At 34.3% G+C, this 22,864-nt stretch overlaps 2 protein-coding genes and 1 long non-coding RNA gene across 5 annotated transcripts in view; 1 reads left to right on the top strand and 2 right to left on the bottom strand.

Annotated features, from left to right (window-relative positions):
• LOC120357704 overlaps positions 1–4,003 on the top strand; it is a 67,079-nt gene extending 63,076 nt beyond the window's left edge. The window contains exon 4 of the long non-coding RNA XR_005574710.1: positions 3,567–4,003. This is a non-coding gene — a long non-coding RNA (uncharacterized LOC120357704). The remainder of the gene's footprint in view (positions 1–3,566) is intronic.
• A 6,684-nt stretch (positions 4,004–10,687) lies between these two features.
• Positions 10,688–18,527, bottom strand: LOC105195176 (spatacsin). 2 transcript variants are annotated; one of them, XM_039448925.1, is made up of 22 exons: positions 17,723–18,527; positions 17,427–17,593; positions 16,989–17,345; positions 16,099–16,902; positions 15,866–16,038; positions 15,515–15,792; positions 15,266–15,436; positions 14,979–15,203; positions 14,704–14,895; positions 14,517–14,636; positions 14,264–14,438; positions 13,896–14,119; positions 13,663–13,823; positions 13,289–13,607; positions 13,048–13,216; positions 12,585–12,944; positions 12,362–12,526; positions 12,151–12,293; positions 11,966–12,073; positions 11,567–11,860; positions 11,173–11,492; positions 10,688–11,081 (listed from the first exon to the last, which is right to left on the bottom strand). In XM_039448925.1, exons 1-22 carry the CDS (start codon positions 18,002–18,004, stop codon positions 10,880–10,882), a joined length of 5,409 nt encoding a protein of 1,802 aa, XP_039304859.1. In that variant the 5' UTR covers positions 18,005–18,527; the 3' UTR covers positions 10,688–10,879. The 2 variants fall into 2 exon arrangements, with proteins under 2 accessions (XP_039304859.1, XP_011158763.1); XM_011160461.3 differs by having other exon boundaries at positions 12,151–12,299; positions 17,723–18,526.
• On the bottom strand, positions 18,364–22,784 carry LOC105195352 (odorant receptor 13a). 2 transcript variants are annotated; one of them, XM_039448931.1, is made up of 7 exons: positions 22,143–22,784; positions 20,928–21,364; positions 19,730–19,829; positions 19,532–19,642; positions 19,239–19,394; positions 18,944–19,085; positions 18,364–18,604 (listed from the first exon to the last, which is right to left on the bottom strand). In XM_039448931.1, exons 1-6 carry the CDS (start codon positions 22,548–22,550, stop codon positions 19,032–19,034), a joined length of 1,266 nt encoding a protein of 421 aa, XP_039304865.1. In that variant the 5' UTR covers positions 22,551–22,784; the 3' UTR covers positions 18,364–18,604; positions 18,944–19,031. The 2 variants fall into 2 exon arrangements, with proteins under 2 accessions (XP_039304865.1, XP_039304866.1); XM_039448932.1 differs by lacking the exon at positions 18,364–18,604 and having other exon boundaries at positions 20,928–21,169.
• Between the last annotated feature and the right edge of the window lie 80 nt (positions 22,785–22,864).

Raw genomic sequence — 22,864 nt, 5'->3', positions numbered from 1 at the left:
CTTCTCGATATTCCTTTGAAAATTTATAGTTACTGCACGGTTTGTCGAGCAATGTGAATCGGCAACGATCGGCCCGTAGCAAGATCCACGGTGAGAGTATCATGAGATGTAATGACTGGTTCGTCAAACGCTAAGAGGTTTGAAAGATACGTCGACGCGGATGAAAGAGCAGCTAAGCGCATCTCTTTTTCAAGAATAACGGAACGAACGAATTTATATGCTAATACCATTTCGCGCGAGAGCATTCACCGATTAGGATAATGCGGACCGCCAAAGTAATCGAATCAGCGATTCTGATTTTTACTCGCTTCAGAGAGTTAGCAGAAATTCCGCTAATGGAAGTATTATATATTATATAAATAATATAGGCCTATTTAAAATGTGTTTTTGTCTTTCGAATATTTTGTTAAAATACCAAAAACAGAAAATGTTGCATTAGGGTATGTATACACATTTGTGATGCATACGATTATATCGCCAGGAAATTATTCAGCGTGAATAACTGCGAAAGGAATAAAAAAAAAAAAAATCCTCTTGATGAAACGGGAACGGATCTCGTGTTTTACTTTATTATATTTTATCTATAGAGTACAAAATTTATATTTTAATTTGGAATCTTCCACGTAAAAGAAAAATGTAAATTTTGTAATAATTGCCGACATTTTGGAAATGCACATGCTTTAAAAATCTGTAAAATATACTGGAAATATAGTGGAAAATAACTTTAATAACGCGTTTAGGATTACCAGCTATTTTGCTAAAACTGAGATTAACGATTCACGATATTCACTTTGCAAGCTATATGGGGCAGGATCTGCAATATTGCGCAAAATATGTAGGTAACTCTATGACAACGCGTCGAATGCCCAACTAACGAATTCAGGTACGCTGCTATTTTACACCACAGCTCAAAATAACACCGTGTTTCCCTCGGCAACTTAAAGCCGAGCGTTGATAACCCGATATTGAATTCCCCGGGGGCGCAGAAAACGCGCGATAATAAATTCACGGATAATTGACGCACTACCAAATATTATTGTGTAACAACTAGTACGATGATAAAATAATAACGTCCTGCTAATTACATTACGCAACTAACATTATTACAATCATTTTCATATAATAATAGAGACTCGGCAGCGGTTACGTTAAACGCGATGCACACCCGGTTTATGTTAACGAGTTTACTAAGTATCCTCCATTAGCATAATTCTGCAATGAATCACGAGCCTTGCGAGAAACGAAGATGCATCCCGGTCCGACGAATAGGATACTAAAGAGAGAAAGAAAAAAGGGACAGGGAAAAAGAGTGACAAGAGGTCCTGGAACAGAATATAATCACACGGACCATTGGTCGTTTACGTGGCGCACGCGTTGTCTACATCGCGTCGTATCCGTTTTTGTTGGAAGCCACCAGAATATCATCGAAACTGCTATTAATCGTCGGTCCTCGATGATTCGGAAGGATCCGACCAGTAGCGCGAGTCCTCCGGGCGCGAGTGTCAGAGTCGACGAACACCTGGTTCTCGATGCGTTCGACGCGGTTTCCAGCGAGTCGGAAAATTGCCGTAAAATTGCCGCAGAAAGCGATATTTTATTCCTTTCAGTGGCGACCGCCCCTATAGCGCTCTTCGGGGATGTTTATGGGATTTTATAGACTCGTGTCGCCCCCTGCCACGGGGATACTTCGAGCCTCTTGAATGCGCGAATGAGCCTGCACCTGGTTGGAATGATAATGATTTCGCGCGAGTCGAGCATTCGAAACATTCTTCGCGTCCCGACGAATTTCAGGAGCGTAAAGAAGATTCCAGTAATAATGGGTTGAGAATTTTAGTATTTACGTAGAGAATGAAGATTTGAGAGGTACACATTTCGCATTCGTCAAGAAATTCTATCATTAATTCGAAATAATATTCTGAAATAACTGATTTTTTTCATCATTAAAACATTCCATAAATTTAACAAATCCAATTCTATATTTTGCACAAATGTTTCGTGGAATAAATTATATGGAATTTTAAAAAGGTGCAATTAGCGAAAATATCGATTACCGATATCGACGTGCCTCTTTCTAATATCATAATGCGTGTGAAAGGTAGCGATATTTAAATTTTTCTTTTCAATATTCCCCGTTATTTTCAACAGTTTGAATAATTTTTGTATTGTCACGATCGGTAAACGAAAGCTGCAGTTGTCGCGTGAAAAATTATTACGCAAACATTCTTCACTAGTCTGATTTAGTCGCTGCTGAAAAGTAAATATAATGCTGACAAAAACAATGGTGCTGTTCAATTTAGCATACAGTGTATAGCAGTCTGCATTCTATCACACATTTCGGTTGTATTATATATTAAGTTTTTCAAAGCATATTTTCTCACGTGCATGAATAGTAACAGATTTAATATGTTTCTCTGCACTACGAGTTTTTAATATATATACTTTTTACATACATATAATTAACAGGCATAGAAATCAAGCATATAAAGGTAAGGTTAAAAAGTTGAAGTTGTAATTAAAACTAATAGCACGTACACGAAATTACAACGAAAGAGAGAAAGTTAATTAAAATAATGCTTAAAATTTTGCAAAAAGTTTCTAGTGCAATATAATAAAGTGATGTATCTCATTACTTTATGTCGCAGACAAAAAAAACTAAATGGTATTAAATAGTATTAAAAGAAAGAATAACATTTTTTTTATCCTCGTCACACGTATCTAAAATTTATCGCATTTATTTTACACTTTTCATACGTTCTGGTGCTACTTCGTCGAATGCGTCGAGTTCAGAGTTAATGGTTTTTATTTATACAACATAATCGAATCACTACAGAATGTGCCGAGAATTTTGTTCTTTTCAAAGCACTAGTTCTTTTAACCCTGACGATAACGTGATTACGACGAAGCGACAATACGCCCGTTAGCGCAACGCGTCGGCATATCCTTAATCAGAAGGCGTCTTTGGCCAAGTATTATCCCGGCACGCGTGCATTATGCGCCGGCACGTGGTCGGAAGCGCAATAGCGTTATGGGCGCTGCTCGCAATGAAGTTAAATCGCAATTTTCATCCATTGTCCGACGTGGATGGTAAAACGAGGTTTGATCGTCGGCAAGAATGAGATAGTTTAACGAAGTTTTCTACCAATCGTCCTAGAGAGAAGCTAACTTTAATGAGGCTTCTGAATTCACCCTCTCGAATAAGTACAAAACACTGTCGTGTTTTTGCAACGTATATTCTTTGCTTTACTTTGGAAAATTAAATTAGAATAGTTTTTTAAACATAATATCACTATGTTTACATACTTTTTTAAATAATTAGAAAACATTCTCTCTCTTTGTTTCATTTGATCTTATTTTATCTAAGCTACTCAACGAAATTACACTTGAATTAACAATATTGTAACTCGTAAATTAATTAATTTTTCATAACATGTGTCAAGTAGGTTTTTCCGCTATTCCTTCCCTTTCCTTCGATTAATCTTCATTACAATAAATTGATGTTTAGAATGTGAGAATAATTGGTGACGACGCAACCAACGAGAATAACGACGGTTTTTTTTTTTTATTAGTCCCTTCTCATGAACCGTGATGAATCTATAAAACATCCGTCGGAAAAGGGGATACCGGTGAAATTCGGAGCGGAAAGGGATATCTCTGACGTTGCTTCGTCATTCGCAGTTCATTTTTCGCGAAGCCACTTAGAAGGGAAACGAGGAATGGTAAGCTTTTAGGGGATTAGAGTGTATCGTTAAAATCAAAAAAACCAATACGACAGTATGTCTCTTCGCTTCTTCTGTGATTTATATAATATAAAAGTCACTTTAATTATCATTTCCGACATGCTGCTTATATATCTAATTATAAGTATTTACCGAATCTGCCAAAAATCTATATGTATTTTAAATAACATGTACTTACAAGACGAAAATACGAAAATAGAGAAACTTTTACGTAGATATTTTTTCTTCTATTTTTAGGAAATTTCTAAATTATTCTTTTTTTTTATCTTCTTATATTGCGAATACAGAAAATAAAATATGACAGATTACTAGACAGATTATTAAAATATGATGGTACGGAAAGGTCTTGTAATCCTTACATCTTTTAGCACCTATCCTTTGCTCAACTTAAAAGATAATGAGAACATTGTTTCGCAAACATTGGCCAAATTTTGCTGCAATAATTATGAACGTGCATGAGATACACGAAATTTCTCGCGGTGAACTGGGTTTCCAACGTGAAACAAGAGCGATGTTGTAGAATATCCTTGGATATCTTGTCGAATATCTTGCTTAGAAACGAACCAACGAACCAAATTCTCTTCTGCGCGCGCATGAAAGAAACTTTTACACCATACATGATCCTTCGTTTGCGCTAGTGGCAGTTGGTTTAAAAAATACATAAGAAATTGTGGCACGCAATGTAATCCTCTTTCTTGGTTCGCAAAGTAGATAACCGTGTCTCTGTTTGCGCTTTATCTTCAAAGTTCTTTTTCGTGTAAAACGGATTTGCGGGATTTGCCGTGTAACCTGCATTATTTTTTCACGCGTGCGATACATCTTCTGTGCAACGAGAAAGGAACAGTTTTGAAATTTTTAGTTTTAATGTAATTGACGATCGCTTAATCAAAGATATGGAAATTGAGAAGGAATTAATAAAGTAAATTGCTAACTAAAAAAAAAATATATATTAATTTCTTTGACGTTTTCCTAAATGAGAAATTATGCCAAGAATTATTAATTTCTATCTATTCGTATAAATATAAGGAAATGAGAATACAAAACATTTTGTGTTAACTTTTTATTAAAATTAAAATTTACATTTGATAAACAATTTAATTTAACGGTTGCGGCTATCAAGTTTCTCCGTGTAAAATATATTATAATTTTTGTATAACTTTCGAGCTGTTAATTAAAAGTTTCGAGAGACCGTACGATCGACGATAATGTATTCACTTTTCATTTCTGACATTGGTCAATTATGTAATTAGCAACACGTCTCTACTTTCTTTCAGACAAGTTTAGTCGTTAGTTTTTTTATTGCATCTCGTTTTACATCAACTTATTATTCATAAATCTTAATTTTCTCGAAATTACCTTAAAACGACACGACATAAATGAAGAAGAAATGGGTTAAGGATAAGACTTCGAGCAAAAATGAAGAACTTTGAAGTAATAAGAGCTTATAAGAATTATAGACCGCGCGTGCTGATATCGAAGTGCAAAAATTCAAGTCAATATACGTGATTGCTTTCCCATTTACGACTTGGTTCAGATTGGTCTTTTCGCTATCAAGATTAATCACGTCAAAAGTTAGCATGAGACGTGAGAGTGAGTGTCTTGGTGGTGATTAGATCCGCAATTTTTCAAATCCGCGATCTTATACAATTATATGAACAGACAAGTATCTTGCTTGCAGCCAGTAAACGAGCTCGTCTGGAATCTACTGTCCGTCGCATATGTCGACTCAACGAGTTATGTTATCAGCAAGCGACATTGCTGACGCGTTGTATCGCACATCGGGGACACGACGCTGCGCGTCGTCGTCATTGCAATCAGACACGTAATACGTTCTATTATAGTGTCTATACAGACAACTTGCTTATTTTCTTCAACGATGTAAGACAATGTAAGAAATATAATATAACATCAGGATAGGGCCTTGTGCACTGGATTATTTGTGGCGTAAATATAGACAGTCATTTTTAATTACTTTCAAATTTTAAATACGAGACTCAGACAACTAGATATACCATAATATGCAAATTGTTGAGAAATTGGGTGATAAAGTGTCTAATTTTCAAAGTTTAAATCCACTGTGGCTTTACTGTATCACTTACCGCTTAGTCTGTGACAGGAACTGGAGGGTGAGATTGCATAAAATCGAAACGAAACATTTTGAGCGCGAATCCATCGACAGTGGCATTTATTTACGTGATTTGAATGGTACAACGGGCGGGCAATAGATCCGTACAAAGTACTTAACGTGTTCCCCTGGTGACGCCGTTAACGCATGTCGAATCGCTCGTAACGTTGACAATATTCGAGCCCCTTTTACCAACGTAAACCTCGGACGGCCGAGAGACGCTATTCCGGACGCGGTGTCTCGATATTGTGCTCGAGTGGAGACGAGTGTCGAGTGGGGCTCATCTTTAGTTATGGCGCGTTAGTTACGCAATGCTTACTTCGCGATAAATTATGTTACGATGAAAGAGCGTTCCTGGTGTATCCTGTATATAATTTCGCGATGCAAACTCGGGAGAAAAATATTCATCGCTGTTCACGAGGCTGCGAGTTTTTACGCCGGTGAATATAAATTGATAGATTTCTCGATACGCACGCGATCATAAAAAGCTAAATATCCAGAGAATCAACTTTTTTTTTATCGATATTTATTAATCTTTGCATTACAGAATATGTATAATCGTATTAATATTATGGATTTGGGAAAGAGCGACAAGTTTATTCAACTTATCATATTATATTAACCGTCCCTTTGATCGGATTAACTTCGAAAGCTTAGCAGATTTCCCAGTTTTCTCAATAATTAGATTTTATTGATCACGTTTCCATTACTGCTGAACCGAAGCTGCGCTTACTGAAAATGAAAGAGTAAAGAAAGATGTCGATGTCGTTGTGTATTATTATTATTCTTTTTCTTTTTTGTAGCAGCAGCGACGTAGATAGAGCACGTATTTTCACAGGACGTTTTTTTCTCTCATTCGACACACGAGTGAAGTCGGAAAGGGTCTGAGGAAGCAAGGGGAGTTGCAAGGGAAGGCTACGAAGCGCGTCGTTGCGCGTAATTTTCGGCAGATCAATGAATTACGCGATTATTACCATAAGCATATGTCGTCTCGGCGGGCTCGCGCATTATCGACGTTCTTTTATTAGGGATCTCTCTGCCAAACTGCGAATTGAAGGTCGACGAATCGCCGAGAACTTGTTTGCTCAGGCCGAGCCCGGTCTTCTTTCAATACCGCATCAAGCGGGATGTAATCCCTCGATATATGGCTCTCATTTATAACTTGTAATCTTCAGCAAAATGCTCGGCATAACTCAGAATTACGCCCCTTCCGTCCGAACGTCCGTCCGTAAACGTCGAGAATTGGGTCGTTTTAACGTTTGATATCTTTTCCGCGCAGTGAGGAGGACGGCGCGGGCTTGACGGTGCAATAATCGGAACGGATATAAAAAATTACTGCCGTGAATAATGCGCGACATTCTGATCGACGTAGCTCGCCGCGCTTTCGATTGTATCTCGTAATTACCTAGCCTGACAATTATGCGAGATGATATGTACATCATCGATACTCGTAATGAGTTTGCTCATTTCGAACGGGTATAATACCATTACTACTTTTAATGCGGGAACGCACGAATTAATTATAGCGAAGCACATTATCAAGCCCGTCCTTTGCAAACTCGTGCGCGCCTATCGCACTTTATATCGCAAGCCTGGACGTCGGTATTCAATGGTTGCATCGTGAGATCGATATATCGGTTACTCTCGCGTTCGTAGTACGCTAAATTAAACCTCGGTATCTAAGATGCGGCGTCTGCTTTTTCTTCGCGTTCAATAGCAGCTACGGAAGAATAGCCTGTTGCTGAAGCTATCCAGACTGTTTCGTCGGAACAAAGCGGGCGCCGGTGTAATTGTTATTACAAAAGAACTTCGTTAATTATACCGTAACTGGAGGTACTGTCGTAATTGCATGCTATTAACTTTATATTAGGTTTTATTATTCAATTAACGCGTCGTAAATGGATGGATCTTGTGTCATATTAAAGCACAAGTATTTCACACTCGCATCGTATCTAGCGCAAAATAAAATTTTATGTGTAAGTTCTATTTTCTATCTTATTCTCTAATCATAGTAGTCTTAAGTGATTAGCATTTATTTTTGGATTACGTACTTTAATAGAATTTTTTTAATATTTTTTTACGACGTATAGAGGAAAAGCCGATGTGTACACAGATTAAATCTATTTTTATGAGAGAAGAAACAAAGCGAGAGTAAAATCCGATAGCTAATACTTGATTACGCTCAAAAACAAGTTACTATGCGTGCCTCTTCTAATGTAATAATTTATCATAATGCGTTAAAAATCAATACGAAAATAAGGATAGCTCTGGTTTGATTCGGTATTATATTGGATCCGATATTATCCTACTTTTCGGTATTACAGCATCAAGAACAATACAAAAGGATTCATGAGAGGCGTAATCTCGCATCAGAAATTTCGTATAACACGCGGCATAGTTGCGTGCATTTTGCAGGCGTACGTTTTCTAGTCGGTCCCCTTCGAAATCAATTATCAGTCCATTCCCTCGAAATTACCGTTAATGCCAGCGCCTGTCGGATTATAGGACGCGCGCGAATTTCCAAAAAAGCGCAAAAGTTTTTGGGGCCGACGTAAGCGGCTTAGCAACGCGTGCCTACGCCAGCTGGTCTAATCGATCTATCGAAAACCCATCTCCACGGGTATCGCGCACACGGAGAAGCGCGCGCAGGAAGCATTAATCCCATAAATATACCGAAATTATACGCGCGATGAGCGGCTTTTACTGCGGGAGAGCGAAGAGGTGTACAAAGCAAAATGCCGATGTTACACGTAAATTTTCCTGCGTAGAATATCCACGCCCCTTTTATGCGCGTCATAGATCGCGTTCGTGCGTTGAATCTCTAATAAGATACAAGCGCAATATTTACGGAGGATTTAGCCTTGATATGAGAATGAAGTTCTGCTTTAACAAGATTACAGACTCTGTTCCTTTTTTTTTTTTTTTGGAGGGGAGGTGAGAAAGATCCTAAGATGACGCTCGTTACATTTATTCCACTTTGTGTGACATACATGCGAGCCGTGTTTAATATTATGTACACAGATATGGTTTTTTTATTAAATTATATGTTAATTAAAATGCTTGCGCGATATTGAGAAAACCTCGTTACTTTGATAAACGTATTAAGTATGCAAAATCGTCAGACAGAGGTATTTTCCTGCCTTTGTTTGCTTATGAGGCTTCCTCGTGCGCAAACAGCACGGCAGCAATTGCAGAGAGTTGCGTAGGAAGAGAAATTTCTTTGAATACGTGTCTTCTATTTTCAAAAAGGAATCGAGAATTCTTCAGCCACCGTACTTTCTGTTTGATTCCTGAAAATACAGTGTGCAACAAAATAAAAGAGTATGACGGAAAAATGCGCATGTATGTTAAATAGGAAAGGAATGTAAAAAATTTTACACGCACGCTCTATAAAAGTGCAAAGGATTCTTTGCATTTCTATTTTATACGTTCTCTATTCTTTCTGTTTATAAACGTGTGGTTTTTGCTTGTAAAACAGCCGACTCATTAAAATGCTAAATGTCAGTAATAAACCTTGTAACCATGTTTAAAATATGCTAGCATTTAGAGTCACCAACGCAAAATATTGCAGATCTTAAAATGATAAATTGAATCGTTTCCCACGTTGATTAAAATAATTGTGCAAAATTATTTTTTCACGACCTTTTCCACGCTTTATTTTGTTATCCGAAATGATAAATATTTATTTAATATAACGATAAATATTTATTTAATATGACAACCTCTTTTTTATCAAAAAAAAAGATCAGTCAATTAACTTTTATTTTTCTCAATTATATTTAAACTTTTAAAAAGTGCTTATATTTCATGTTTCTAAATTAGTTTAATAATTGAATTAGAATAATATTTTTCAACAACTGTTAACGTAATAACCGATATCTTATAGAAAAATATTCAGTCTATCATCAAATATCAATACTTGCAACAATACATTATCAATTTAAGATATGATTATGTGTATCGTGTATTATATCTAGCTACGAGCGATTAGTATCATATTTAGATAGAATATGGGCAGATAATAAGTTATCTTTCTTTCGCATCTTTTGCTGAACATGCAATTACTACGTTTGGCACTAACCATAATCAGAAATATAATAGCGATTACAGATAAATTACCTTTAAAAGATATAGATGATGGATGAAACTCATCGTTATTATACCTTTTACTGTTAAAAGATAGGAATAGAATCGTGTTACCGACGCATACCTTTTTCGAGTCTTATACCTACCCCTGGTTTGAGCAACCCCTACATCGATAAAATGACTATTTATCTGTCCGGGGTATATGCAGTAGTAAAGGTATGATATCAACGTATGGTACGACTTCGTATATGCAATATACAATTTTAAGCCAGAGTTGGACCTTTATGTGTAAAATATAAATAATTCATCTTACGTGTTAACTATATAAGCTATGTTTTACTTGTTATTTGTGTAAATAATATTCTATTGATTATCGAAAATTCATAAATAGTAAAAATTACAATTGTTTTTTAATTTATAATATAATAGATTTTTATTTTATCAATACTAAAATTTTATATATATTAACAATCTTACAATTACTTTTTTCTGTATTGTATTAGCCAATTTATTATAATTTACATTGCTTGTGTCGTTAATGCAAAAGATTCTAGTAAACATAATGTAAACAATACGTGAATAATTCAACAATATGTAAAATAATGTAGACGTAATCTTGCACAACGTATACCTTGATTTAAACAAATAAAATGATATCGATTTTTTTTCATTAAGTTACTTTCTATTAATCTAACGATAACGAAGTTGAAGGTTTCATTATATAAATAACTTCACGATATGATATATATAAAATACTGTTTATTGAAAGTTATTGCGATATAAATAATAAAATGACAAAGTATGACGAAGTATAAATTTATTGTTTATGACATGACTTATGAAATGAGTTTACGACAATTTATTGCTACATTTAAATTTGTTCATTCTTTATCGGACGATAATATCGAATTTTTCCAAACGACGAATTGTATCACAGTGCAGTATATCCTTTTTTCCAAATCGTGTCCTTTAAGTAGGAACCTACTAAAGAATTATTGAGCATTTCCTCTACAATGTCCTTAAAGCCAAGCTGACTAGCTAGCATGTATTTACATTCGACATCTGATAGTTCGGATACTAGAGTCTTCATGTTGTCTGTCATGGAATGATTGATGCTTTTTTCCAATCTGTACCTAAATATGTACAATCATAACGTTAAAACAAGCAGTTAAATATAAATTTTAAATAAGATATATGCACATATAAATCGTACATTAAACTCACCTACGCGCGCAATCTTGTACAATCGTAGATGTAAGATTGTTAACTGTCATGTATTCTTTGAGATATTTTGTCTCCCCCTTGAGAATGCAGTGATGATAAATGAGATTAACCCAATCCGCGTGATAATTATAAGCGCGGATAACAATAAGAGCTTGAGGAAAATTTAAGATGTGACACAATATTCTTTCTAACTCGTCTCTTTTCAAATTCAGCAGACATACCGCTTGCTGATTTTGCGATACTGCATTCAGTAATGAAATTTGAAGCGCGACGAGTTGGGCTTGATGCGAGCACCGGCTGGCGAAATTTAGTTTCTTATCCTGAAAGTAAAATAGATTGTTTTTTTATGACTATATGCGTGAAATGCACATGCTCGAATCTCAATACTTTTTACCTGTAAATAATATTGAGTAGCATGAGTAAAGTTAGTTACAGCCAGTTGCAATTGTTTTTGAACATAATCGTCTTTAGTAAACTTTATTTCTACCGGAATACCGGTTACGCCTCTCCCACACTCTTTTAATATGTCAGATATTAATTTCGTGATTATTTCCTTTGCCTCATTTTCCCACATAAGTGCGATTTCATAATATAAGCGGAAATGAAGTGCCACTAAAGTAAACAGTTCCTTATCTTCTGGACATTGGCGCTTCAAGAATTCCAGCAATGCCATTTTTAGACCTGGAACCTGCTCGTTTGAAACAAACGGATATTATTCTCTTATTATTATTGAAACGTGGGTATTTTTTGATTAAAAAAATACGTCTATTTAATATTGTATAAGTAAAAGTACCTTATCCAAACCTTGTCCTAATAAAGACTCGAATTGATCGTTTTCTTTCAAGATTTGAAATATGTAATTCATTTCGGTAAATCGACCAACACCAGTTACAAGGCGTACCTAACAGTATAAAAGAAAATTTGAATAAACTATGCAATTTTAAAAGTAACAGTAATTAATTAAATCAGTTAATATACCAATAGTGTCCAGTGTTTTAAGATTTGTAACGTATTCGCGAGGTTCTGACATTTACGTAATACTGAAGCTATTCCTTCCATGTTACAAGAAGCCGTGAAACAATCATGAGATCTTATTAACAATTCCACTATTGTTTTTAGTCCTGAAACTATGATGAAATAAACTATATTTTTGCATTTGAAAAATAATATAATGAAGAAAATGAATTACCATTTCTTTTTTCATCGTGAGTACTAATGTATCTTCCCAACAACGATTGTGCTGTCTTCAACAATTTTAAGCCTAATAACGAAATGTCACTGCAAAGCTCCATTATTAAATGAAAGTGCGAATTCAAGGAATAGCCCCACATAAAAATCAAATCTTCCTGGCCCTCTGTTGGGATATTATTATTATTATTATTTGAAGCAAAAAATTTTTTTTCATAATTTACCTTCTATGGCACAATTTATGTGCGTTGTAATATTTTCAGTTAGGAATGTTGCCACGTTTTCTGTCTTAATCTTGTAGGATGTTATTATATCGCTAGCAGTCTCCAATTTGTTTTCAATATTGCTTTCTGTAATCTCCTGTAAGAACTTTATCGGATCTTTCAGTATTAATAGTGATTGATATGTTTTTCCTAGACGCATGGCGAGTTTGTAACACGAAATAATTCGAAAACATATCTCATTTCCGTGTACGAGAATTTTCGATGATTTTTCTAAGATTGAAGTACACTCGATCTGGAGGTGACGATTGTTCGTAGTAACATTTGTTTTGCTAGGTTCTACGATCGACGAAATTGTGCTCACTGTAAAAATAAAACATATTGAAATTATAAAAAGATGAAAAAATATTTTTAAATAGATAAAGTGTAGAAATATTATCAATATTAAAAAGATAGTGAAGCATACAGGACGACGACGACGAAAATCTTTGCAGACCGCGATTACGCAGAGTACTATATTTTTGTTGCCTGCTCTGATTCCCTTCTTCCAAAAGACTTTTTTGCTGCGAAGTTAAATCCGCTGGTGAAATTTCACCTTCTGCTAAACTTAAACATAGCATCAATATTTGCAGATCCTATAAAAAAAAATAATACTTTTAGATTTAGTAGTTTACTTCCAAATTTCAAAATAAGAAAATACTATTTACTTTATGATTATAATTAAAAATTACGCTTATTCGTAACGCAATATCCAATTTGCCCAGATCAATTAATTTATTTATTAAAATTTCCGCAGCATCTTTTTCACTTTCGTCTATCAAGGAGCAAGTAACTTGCAGTTTATCTAAACCAGATAGTAACTCCGTTTTTAATTTATTAAAAATGTGATCATTTTTTTCAAACTCTATATTATCGGGTCCAGCCAAAATGCACGATTTCCACATCGCCATCTCTAGAGTATCGATGGTTTGTTGCTCGATTTCGGTATTTTTCAAAGTCTCATAGGCCAATTTTAAAACTTCGTATCTAGACAAAAGTATTTGTGATTATTTGTGAAGAATTAGTATTACGTTATATTTACCTTTCTTTGTGCGATTCAACTTTTTCCGCATGTTCGACAAAAAATTCAACTGCTACTTGAGGTGAAACATGGAACTTGTTAAAATCCTGAGCGCATTGCATCCAAAAGGCAGAATTTACTTGACCATCTTTGTTCATAGATTGTTTGAAAGTACTTCGAAACTAAAAACAGCATATTCATAGAAAAAGTGTAATAATATAAAGAGAGGATATTTAATTTCTCAATTAAGATACTTGTGCTAATATGATCTCGGATGAATTTAATTTTGCGCAGCATGCTAACTCCAATGCAGCACTGTAATTCTCGGTTGCTGTTAAATCGTTAATGCATCTTTGAATCTCCACATCAAAATTATATGCATTGTCATTTAAAGTAATGGCCTTGAAATTTAATGTCACATCGGTTTTCTGCAGAATTCTCGTTACATCTAACAGACGCTGAAAATCCGGTATTGCAGCTGCAATGTACAATAACAATTTTTATAAGCTACGGCAACTGTAAGACGGATTAAAACGAGCGCGCTTCGACGTACAGTCGCGTAAAAAAAGATCACTGACATTACTTCCCGGACGCATCATGTATACTCGTGCATACATTTTACCTGGTAAATCTGCAGAAAAATTACACTTTATTAGCACTTCGAGAAACTTTATTCGTAATGGCGTACTTCGAAAGCCGTAGGCCAGTGTCGTAACAATGCATTGAATTGCAACCACCGCAACCCAATACAAGTTTTTCAAATATGTAAAATGAACGCTGTCCCAATCCATAATTTTCTAAAATGACAAAATTATTGAAGCTATACGAGTTAGCTACAATACATTGAGATTATTTTATTGTTATTTTATACGTACATTGCATTTAAGCGAGGAACATTGCGATTTAAACTCTATTAAATGCCTTTGATTCTCCTTAAATTCGCCGTAACTAATTGCTTGCGTCAGAAATTCAAAGAACGGATTCATAATACTATCCTGCAAGATTGATTAATGTCAATTACAATGAAGAATCTTTAATCGCCGTTGCGTTAATTGAACTTACAGGCATGAAAATTTTGTAAGCTCGATTAATTGTATTAATGTAGCCACACTGGATCATTTTGTTTAGTAATTTCGATACTTTATCGGAAGGCCATATTTGTTGCTCTAGACATTCCGCGTAATCAAGAAGTATGTCCTCTCTTCCTGTTGATATTACCATCCAACAGTAGCAATATGCTGCTACAGAGGACGGCTATAAACATGAGATTTTTATAAGTCGCATAATGAAAGATCGATAAAATCTGAGATAAATAATCAATCGAAATAAAATATTACCTCGTAACACGTAGCTAAGACAGTTAATATAGGCCTCAAATTTGAGCGAGATGCATTAATTAATGCTTTGGGTGGGTCTTGACTTTGATGACAGTTTAGTATAGTTAACCATAAGTTATCATTTGAAGAAGTCGAGATAGAACTGTTAGAGATATCTTTGGCATCAGCTACATCAGTTGTATCTATTTCAATTCCCGATATGGTTGAAGTAGACTCTGAAGATTCCTAGAGATTGATATTATTTATGTATGGGAACTAAAATTATTAACAAATAGTAACAATCTTACATTTCCTTTCGCTCCAATTTTACGTTGCTTTGACGACGATTGCTTTGTATTATGAGATTCTGTCTTTTGCTCGTCATATGGTAGAAATTTGCCTAGCTTATCGTTACTTAAACACGTTAACAGATGTTCCCGTACGTTCGCGTTATTGAACAATTTAGCGTTTTCCAGGACCTAAAACGATTGAACCGAGTTGCATAAAAAATGCAAAAGTAAGTTTCATTTTTTCATCGCTATTGTTTCGGAACATACCTGGATTACGGGATAGGCGAATATATGACAGACTACAATGAATTCGAACCACAAGTCACGATCTGCTAAATATTTCGGCAACGTGTCGGGCAACCCACAATTGTGAACTCGTGCAAAGCGTATGATGATGTCCCACATTTTCAACGCTTCGACGAATTGTGCACTATCGCACGTAAAAGCTTCATCTGCTAAATATTTTTGGAAGCTCTGTTCTAAATACAATATCACAGATTTCAAATCAGTTTGGTTTTTATACACTACATTCTCCAATAAGTTTCCTGTGTAATAAAAAAACATCGTTTAAAATGTGCCCCCACGTCAATTACATTACGTTAATTTAAACTCAATTACCTATGGATATGTTTAGTTGCTCTTGCACATATTTTGCCACAGTAACGTGTAATCGTAAATTGCTCGAGTCAATTCTCAGCATCTCGATGAACGCAATGCAGCTGCATACAATATCAGACTTGTCTAGATTTCTCAAAGCGAGAACATGCGCGTATAAAGCCGCTTTGAATTTCCTAAAAATTATTTCAGTTGTTAAAATAAAATGTGAATATTAATGTCGTGAGCATACGAACCTATGGGAGGATACATTTCCAAGTAACTTCGTCGTGCGTGTCAAACTATGCACAGCCAAATTCGGCCTTCCCTCTTTCAGATAATAACCGTATGTTAGCGTTTCTTGATACCCGTATTTCTTAATGAGATTTTCACTCGAGAAAGTAGGCATAGGTTCATTCTTGAAGCGCCATTTAAATAAGAGCTTAGAATTCAAATTTCTATAGCCGTCCAACAAGTCGTATACTGTAATATCATCTGTTTCATTTCGATTCTCGATGATACATTGTAGCCTCGGTATGTGCGTAAGCGCAGCCTGAAGAACTTCTTGGGAGATGACACGCGTGCCGATTTTTAACACAGTCTTGTTCGTAAATATATCTCTCATCAGTGTATTCTTCTCTGAAGAGTTTGCTTCATTGCACAACGCGCTTTGCGTCTGCCACAATTGTAAAAATATTAATGCCAAGGTTACTAAGTAATTCGTTTTCAGATAGTCATTAAAATCATCGGAGATATAATCAATTGATTCTACAATTCCGTGTAACAACGCATCTTCGTAATTATTTCGAGCGTTACACATATCGGTTAAAACGTAAAATAATTTCTTAAGTTTTAAATCATCTTCCTGAGTATGAGAGCTTTGCGAGCAATGTGTAAGGCACAGTTGTTGATCGATGTTTTGGAAAAACTCCGTTTTATCAATATTGCAGGAAGGTAAGGATAATATTGTACTGAGTTCTTCCAGCGTGATACCGCAGCCAAAGGAACGATTTAATATCGATTTTAAATCGCTTTTTTCTTCTTTGGTATAAATACCGTATCTGAAACGAAATTTGTACATTTTCTCTCTACGATTTATCACCAGAAAAGAAAATATAGGTACACGTCAGATAGCTGTTATACATACCTACATAAATAGTTTTTAGTTAAATTCTTTACAAGGTCACTAGCACTTGACGAATCTATACAGTCAACCATGTCGGGTGTAATATTTAAATTCGTAAATAATAATTTCAAATGAGGATCGATTTTATCTGAGGTTTGTAGAACGTCTGGATTATATTTTTCTTCAATCCACATCTTTAGCGCATTAATTTTATTATTAGATAATAGGTAATCCCATAAAATATTATTTGACACGTTTCCCAAAATCTCTGGGTCATTCAGAAAAAAATACAATTCAGTGCGTAAAGCTTGTTCAATATTCTGTGGTAATTTTGTTACATCATCTATACATATGCAAGAACTTAATCCATTTGGAATACTAAAAAATAGGAAGATATTCATTTATTAACATATTTGTTTCTTACTATTTAATATATACTTTTTATTTTCATAAACTTACTTGCATTTTTCTTCATACTGTTCGATAGACTTAATAATGTTCCATGCTGCAATATGTTCAGTCTTGAATCCAGTGGCATTTATCATATATTCACACAAATAGTTCCTTAAGAGCGGATCTTTGCTTTTTATGGAGGCAGCAAAAATATATTCATTGGGATCCTTTCCCTAGAAACAATAGTTATCTCATCTGTATAAATATATTATTTTTATAATCATCACTTAGAAATTGCATCAATCTATCCTGGAAAAAATATTTTAATATAATATAATATAATTTAATATAATGTAACGTACCATATTTTTTAAAATGTGTGAGGCTCTGTAAACCTGCTTCTTGTTTAACAACTCATTGACCCAAGTATCTACTTCTTTATTAAAATATATACATGCCTGCTCTACAGAACAATTTCTTCTGCACGCGAGGCATTTGTAAGCTAACTTTACATGAGTCCCCTTGGCAGAAGCCTCTCTTACAAGCTCTCTGTCTCCCAGTATACGCCAACCAGACCATATTGCAGCTGATTCTCCAGTTAGACATTCCACGGGAATACCACCAACCGCCTTTTTCTCAGACATTTTGCAGTAGTGAACAGTGTAATTTTCACATTAATTCAACGACGCACTAATATTTTAATGCAATTAGGAATCTTGCACGATGAATATCATACTGGTAGTGGAAGTTAGAGTATTTTTTATTTTTCTACAATATACGCAATTTCTATTGAAAAACACTTTGTTCTTAGAATGTGTATTATGTAAATCACATCTGATTAATTTTCATTATATTATCAGTATACACGTGCAAATTTGTTTTGCTTTAGGCACGCAGATTTTTTATAAGCTCGAATATTATAAAATTATGTATATCTTTATTAAACGAAATAAATCTTGAGTAGAGATAGAGAGGTTAGGTAAAATAAAAGTAGCTGCGAAAATTGGAATGTAATCACCGATACATTGCATACACACTTCCATACAAATTGTCACAATAATACTATTTATTTACACGAATTATATTTTTATTTGAGACATTAATCACGTTTTGGTCACATTTTCTTGTTTGTGGAAAGCACTGTCAACCTGTGTCTTTCTGAGCAGCAATTTAAAGATCACCAGCAATCGGTAAAAATCATCGGCAATCAGCTGACATCTGTGTCCCATCGCTATACATGATTCCTATTGAACATATGTAGAGAACATAACAGTATTAGCAACAGTAGGATATTGTTAATTTATTGCGATAATCGTTATAAATAATCTTGTGTTTTCTAAGAAATTTAATATTCTATTCAAATTTTTTAAATATAATTAAATATATTGGTATATAAAATCAATTGTATATAAAATCAGTTGTATATAAAATCAATACGCGACATCATATATTGAACATTGTTTAATCAATGAATTAAAGTAATTTTGTGTGGCGCGATTAAATTTATTCCTTTTTCGGAAAGAGCAAATTTATGAAAGAATTAATTTTTTCACAAATTGATTATTTTAATAAAAAATGCTCACGTTTGATTTATGAGAATTCTATGATGAAGGAGACGTCACATTTTTTATATTATCCCTTTATGCATTTACCGTAATATTCTTGTTACATTCACACTACTAACGTTCGAAGAAGACTCAGGTATGCCAAACTTGTTTTGAGTACCTAAATAAAAAAATTATATTAAAATAATACAAAAACAAAAAAAAAGTAAAAGCGCTTCCAAACAAATAATTTTGGGATACATTGATTATTTGTTTTTTTTTTTTAAACTTTTGTCAGATTAATTTTGCGTATATTTTCCGTGCAATTTCTTACATTTCCGAATGTCGCCAGTGATAAATCTATCATTCTGCCGGCGCTGATCTTTATAGGATGACTGGACATTGCGATCACTAAAATTAGACTACGCATTGACTTTGCCGGCAGCTGGTACCAACGAATCATGAAACATCTCGTACCGATCTGACTGCTCTGAAATCACAGACTTCAATGTAACTCAATATAACGAAAAATGCTCAATATCTTGACTTTTTATTTTTTATTACAGCTTTATGCTCACACAAAAATCAAATAATTAAATGTATTAATTATATTAAATCTAAATGCACCTTTGCTACGAGTTGTTCTCCAATGTAACATAATATATACATATTGAAGCAGAATGAAACAAAGAGCAGAAAATAAGTCGTTAATCCTACTGTGTCGCTTTCTTGCCAGTCCTACATTGAGAATTATAAGTAGCAATTCGATTTAAGATTTAGAAGAGAAATCGACTTTCTTTTTTTTTTTATTATATTAGAGCGTACCACTATGCAGTAATATTCGGGCAAACACATTGTGAATATAGAACTGGCGAATTCCAATAAACACACTTCTTGTAGAATTTCTTCAACAGCAGCAGAAAATCTGAAATAGACCGACTAATGTTATGTCCTTTGTACGTGAGAAGTTTTCGATTTTTATGATTTTTTCATTCTCAATATTGTCAAACGATTGTATATAAGTGCACGATTTTTAAAAAAAGAAGTTTATTATTTTGCAACAATTGGGATGAAGGAATATTTCATAATAGTATTTATACTAAGAATATCTGCATAACAATACTAGACAAGAAAATTTATTTTTTATTTATACAAAGATGTATTGAATTTAGATCAAGATCAATAAACGCGAATAAACACGAATGAACAACTTTAACAAATGTGAATGATATGCATTGTGCCAGTTTGTCTTGAAGCAAGAAGTTCGTGTTTGTTCGTGCTTACTTGCGTAGTTCGGACTTGACTTTATACAGCGTAAAGTATATGTAGGCACTCTCTGAGGATATAGCAGCGCATGCTCATAGTCTGCGTATTGTGTGCAGGAATGCAACTATGCACCGCCCACTGGGGTATTCATTGGAGATCCGTTAAACGTACCTGTTGCATTCACCCGCCTTTCATATGTTGCGCAAGTCATGACACAAAATATATTATAAAAATGGAAAATTTTTATCCGAAAGAATTATTTTGAACACTAATAATCAGAATTTTTTCTTGAAATGTATTTTTGCTGTAGAAAAAAATTTTGGATTTTTTTTAGAAGAGTTTTGTCAATAAAAAAAAATTCTATCAATCATATCTAAATAGGAATGGAAAGAACGTGAAAATGCATGTGATATAGCTATGAATGCAAAGGTAGAAAAAAATTAGAATTTTCCAATATTTCATGATTTTTTTTCGCGAATTTAGTATTTTTTAGAACTTAGAATTTACAGAATCTCGAAAACCGAAAACTATTATAATTTAAATTGATTCTAATTAAAATAGAATAATATTTAACAGTTTATAAGAAAAATATAAAATTGAGTCATCCTGATCGTCACGCTTTTATTTTTTTACATTTACTTTTACTAGGATATTTTTTAAAATATAAAAATTTCAAAAAACTTTTAAGAATCGAAGCTCTATTGAGATTCTGAAAATACAGTATTAATCTCAGAGATGTATGTAATAACTAGATTACCTCAATATTCGAACGTGACTTTTCACGATGAGAGCGATTCGTTGATTGACATTCGGCAGTTGTTCAAAGTTTTTGCCATGCGAAAGATCTTCGAGTCGAGATATGATCACCTCGATCTGGCCACATACATGAGTGGCGAATATCGCTGCCAATCCGCACGATCCAGTCGTAACAGAATACATAGTGTATCCGCACACGCAATGGGCTAGATATACTATTTCGTATATCGGGCTTGCCTGCGCCTTGAAAAACTTACTGTAAGTTGGATACACGAGTGGTCGAATGGTTTGATTGTCAACCTTGTGCTCAATGCAAAATGGTAGAACCAGATGAAAAATGAAGCCGGCGAAATACATGGAAGTCGCGCTGATCATAGATAGTCTACGGCCGGTAGTGGCGTATTTCAGCATCAATTCGCGATCGGAGCTGAATTTCGCCTGTTATAAGAGTTAATAATAATTATTTTGTCACTTATGTCTTTTTGGATAAATACGGTTACTGAGGAAAGATGAGTGACAGAATAATCATTATTTATCACAAAAGCTATAAAATCATTTGAAAACGAGATTTGTCTTAATTTATTTTTACGAACACGAAAAATGTACACTCGCAGATATTGAAATTAGATAATGTAACTTTGTCGATGCATAAAATGTAATTTAAAATTCCGGTTCAATAAAAGCTTTAATTAAAGAAATTATTCGCGAAGAAAATTTGATTTCTATACTGAGAAAAAAAACTAAAATATTTAGTCCGATACGATCAATTAAATTGATTCAATAATTATTTAGTAGCATAAAAATAAGTATAGTTTATTTATGCCAACTATTCAAATTTTTTAATTAATTAAAGCAACTCAATATTGAGTCGCGTGCATTGCACTAAACATTTTAACTTTTCAACAAATTTTTTTTTTTTTTAGTGTAATATTATAACACTGATATTTTTTTATTGTAACGCTAGATGTTCACTAGGTTTAAATGTTCAATTTGAATAAACAACATAGTAAAAATTATATTCAAGAATATGAAATTTTGAATATTTATTTGAAGTTGAAAAATAAAGAGTTGAAAAATTTGAAGCTGCTTAAAAATGTTAGATTAAAGTTAAAATCACATCAGATTTTTTCGTAAAAGGAAAAATCGAGTCGTATTTATTGCGCTGATAAATTTTGCCTATCAATTCCGTAACACACTGTACATCGACAACACCAACCTGCCACCAGTCATTCTTCACGTGCTCGATGCAACGCATTATCTTGGGTCGACGTATCACGAGAACGCAATACTTCATCATTGCAGTGGTACAAAAGCCCAGCAATCCGAAGAGCTTCAGTTTTATATTGAGGTCCTTCTGGTCGTAGATCATATGCAGAACGCAAGGTATTATTGCAAAGGCTAACGCAAAATTACACAGCACGATCGCGATTTTTGACGCATGTCGTCCGATTCCATAGATAGGCCAGATGCCGATTGAGCCGAGGATCCAGTTACCGGGCTTGAAGATGTATCGTATATTTTGCTGGTAACTCGCGTTCGATGACACCACACGCTCGTTCTGTGAGTTTTCCATGTTCGCAATGACAGGTTCCACTGAAGACTGCACGAGGTGGACGCGCGGCATTGATTGCAAGGTCGCAGAACCTGCGCTTGCGCTCGTGTTCCAGGCATCCTTCCACCTGTGAATAGTCTGATCATTGTGCGCGTGATGAATAGTGCAGTGCGTACCTCATGCCCCGTTGCTTCTAGATCGCAAAGATACTTCTCTCTTTCTCATTTAAATTATTCATCTTTGATCGGTTATTTGAGAAGTCGGTAAAGTTAAGATAAAAATGAAATTAAGAAAACTGGAACTCAACTGTTGTTTTTAATCGTCATAATTACATTATTTTTTAGCACACGTTATATAAAAAAGTAAGAAAAAGGTTGAAATTGTTT

The sequence above is a fragment of the Solenopsis invicta genome, chromosome 5 (genome assembly GCF_016802725.1).
Source record: "Solenopsis invicta isolate M01_SB chromosome 5, UNIL_Sinv_3.0, whole genome shotgun sequence".
NCBI classification, from domain to species: domain Eukaryota; kingdom Metazoa; phylum Arthropoda; class Insecta; order Hymenoptera; family Formicidae; genus Solenopsis; species Solenopsis invicta.
The sequence above is the reverse complement of the archived record's forward strand: the minus strand, read 5'-3'. Positions and strand labels throughout refer to the sequence as shown.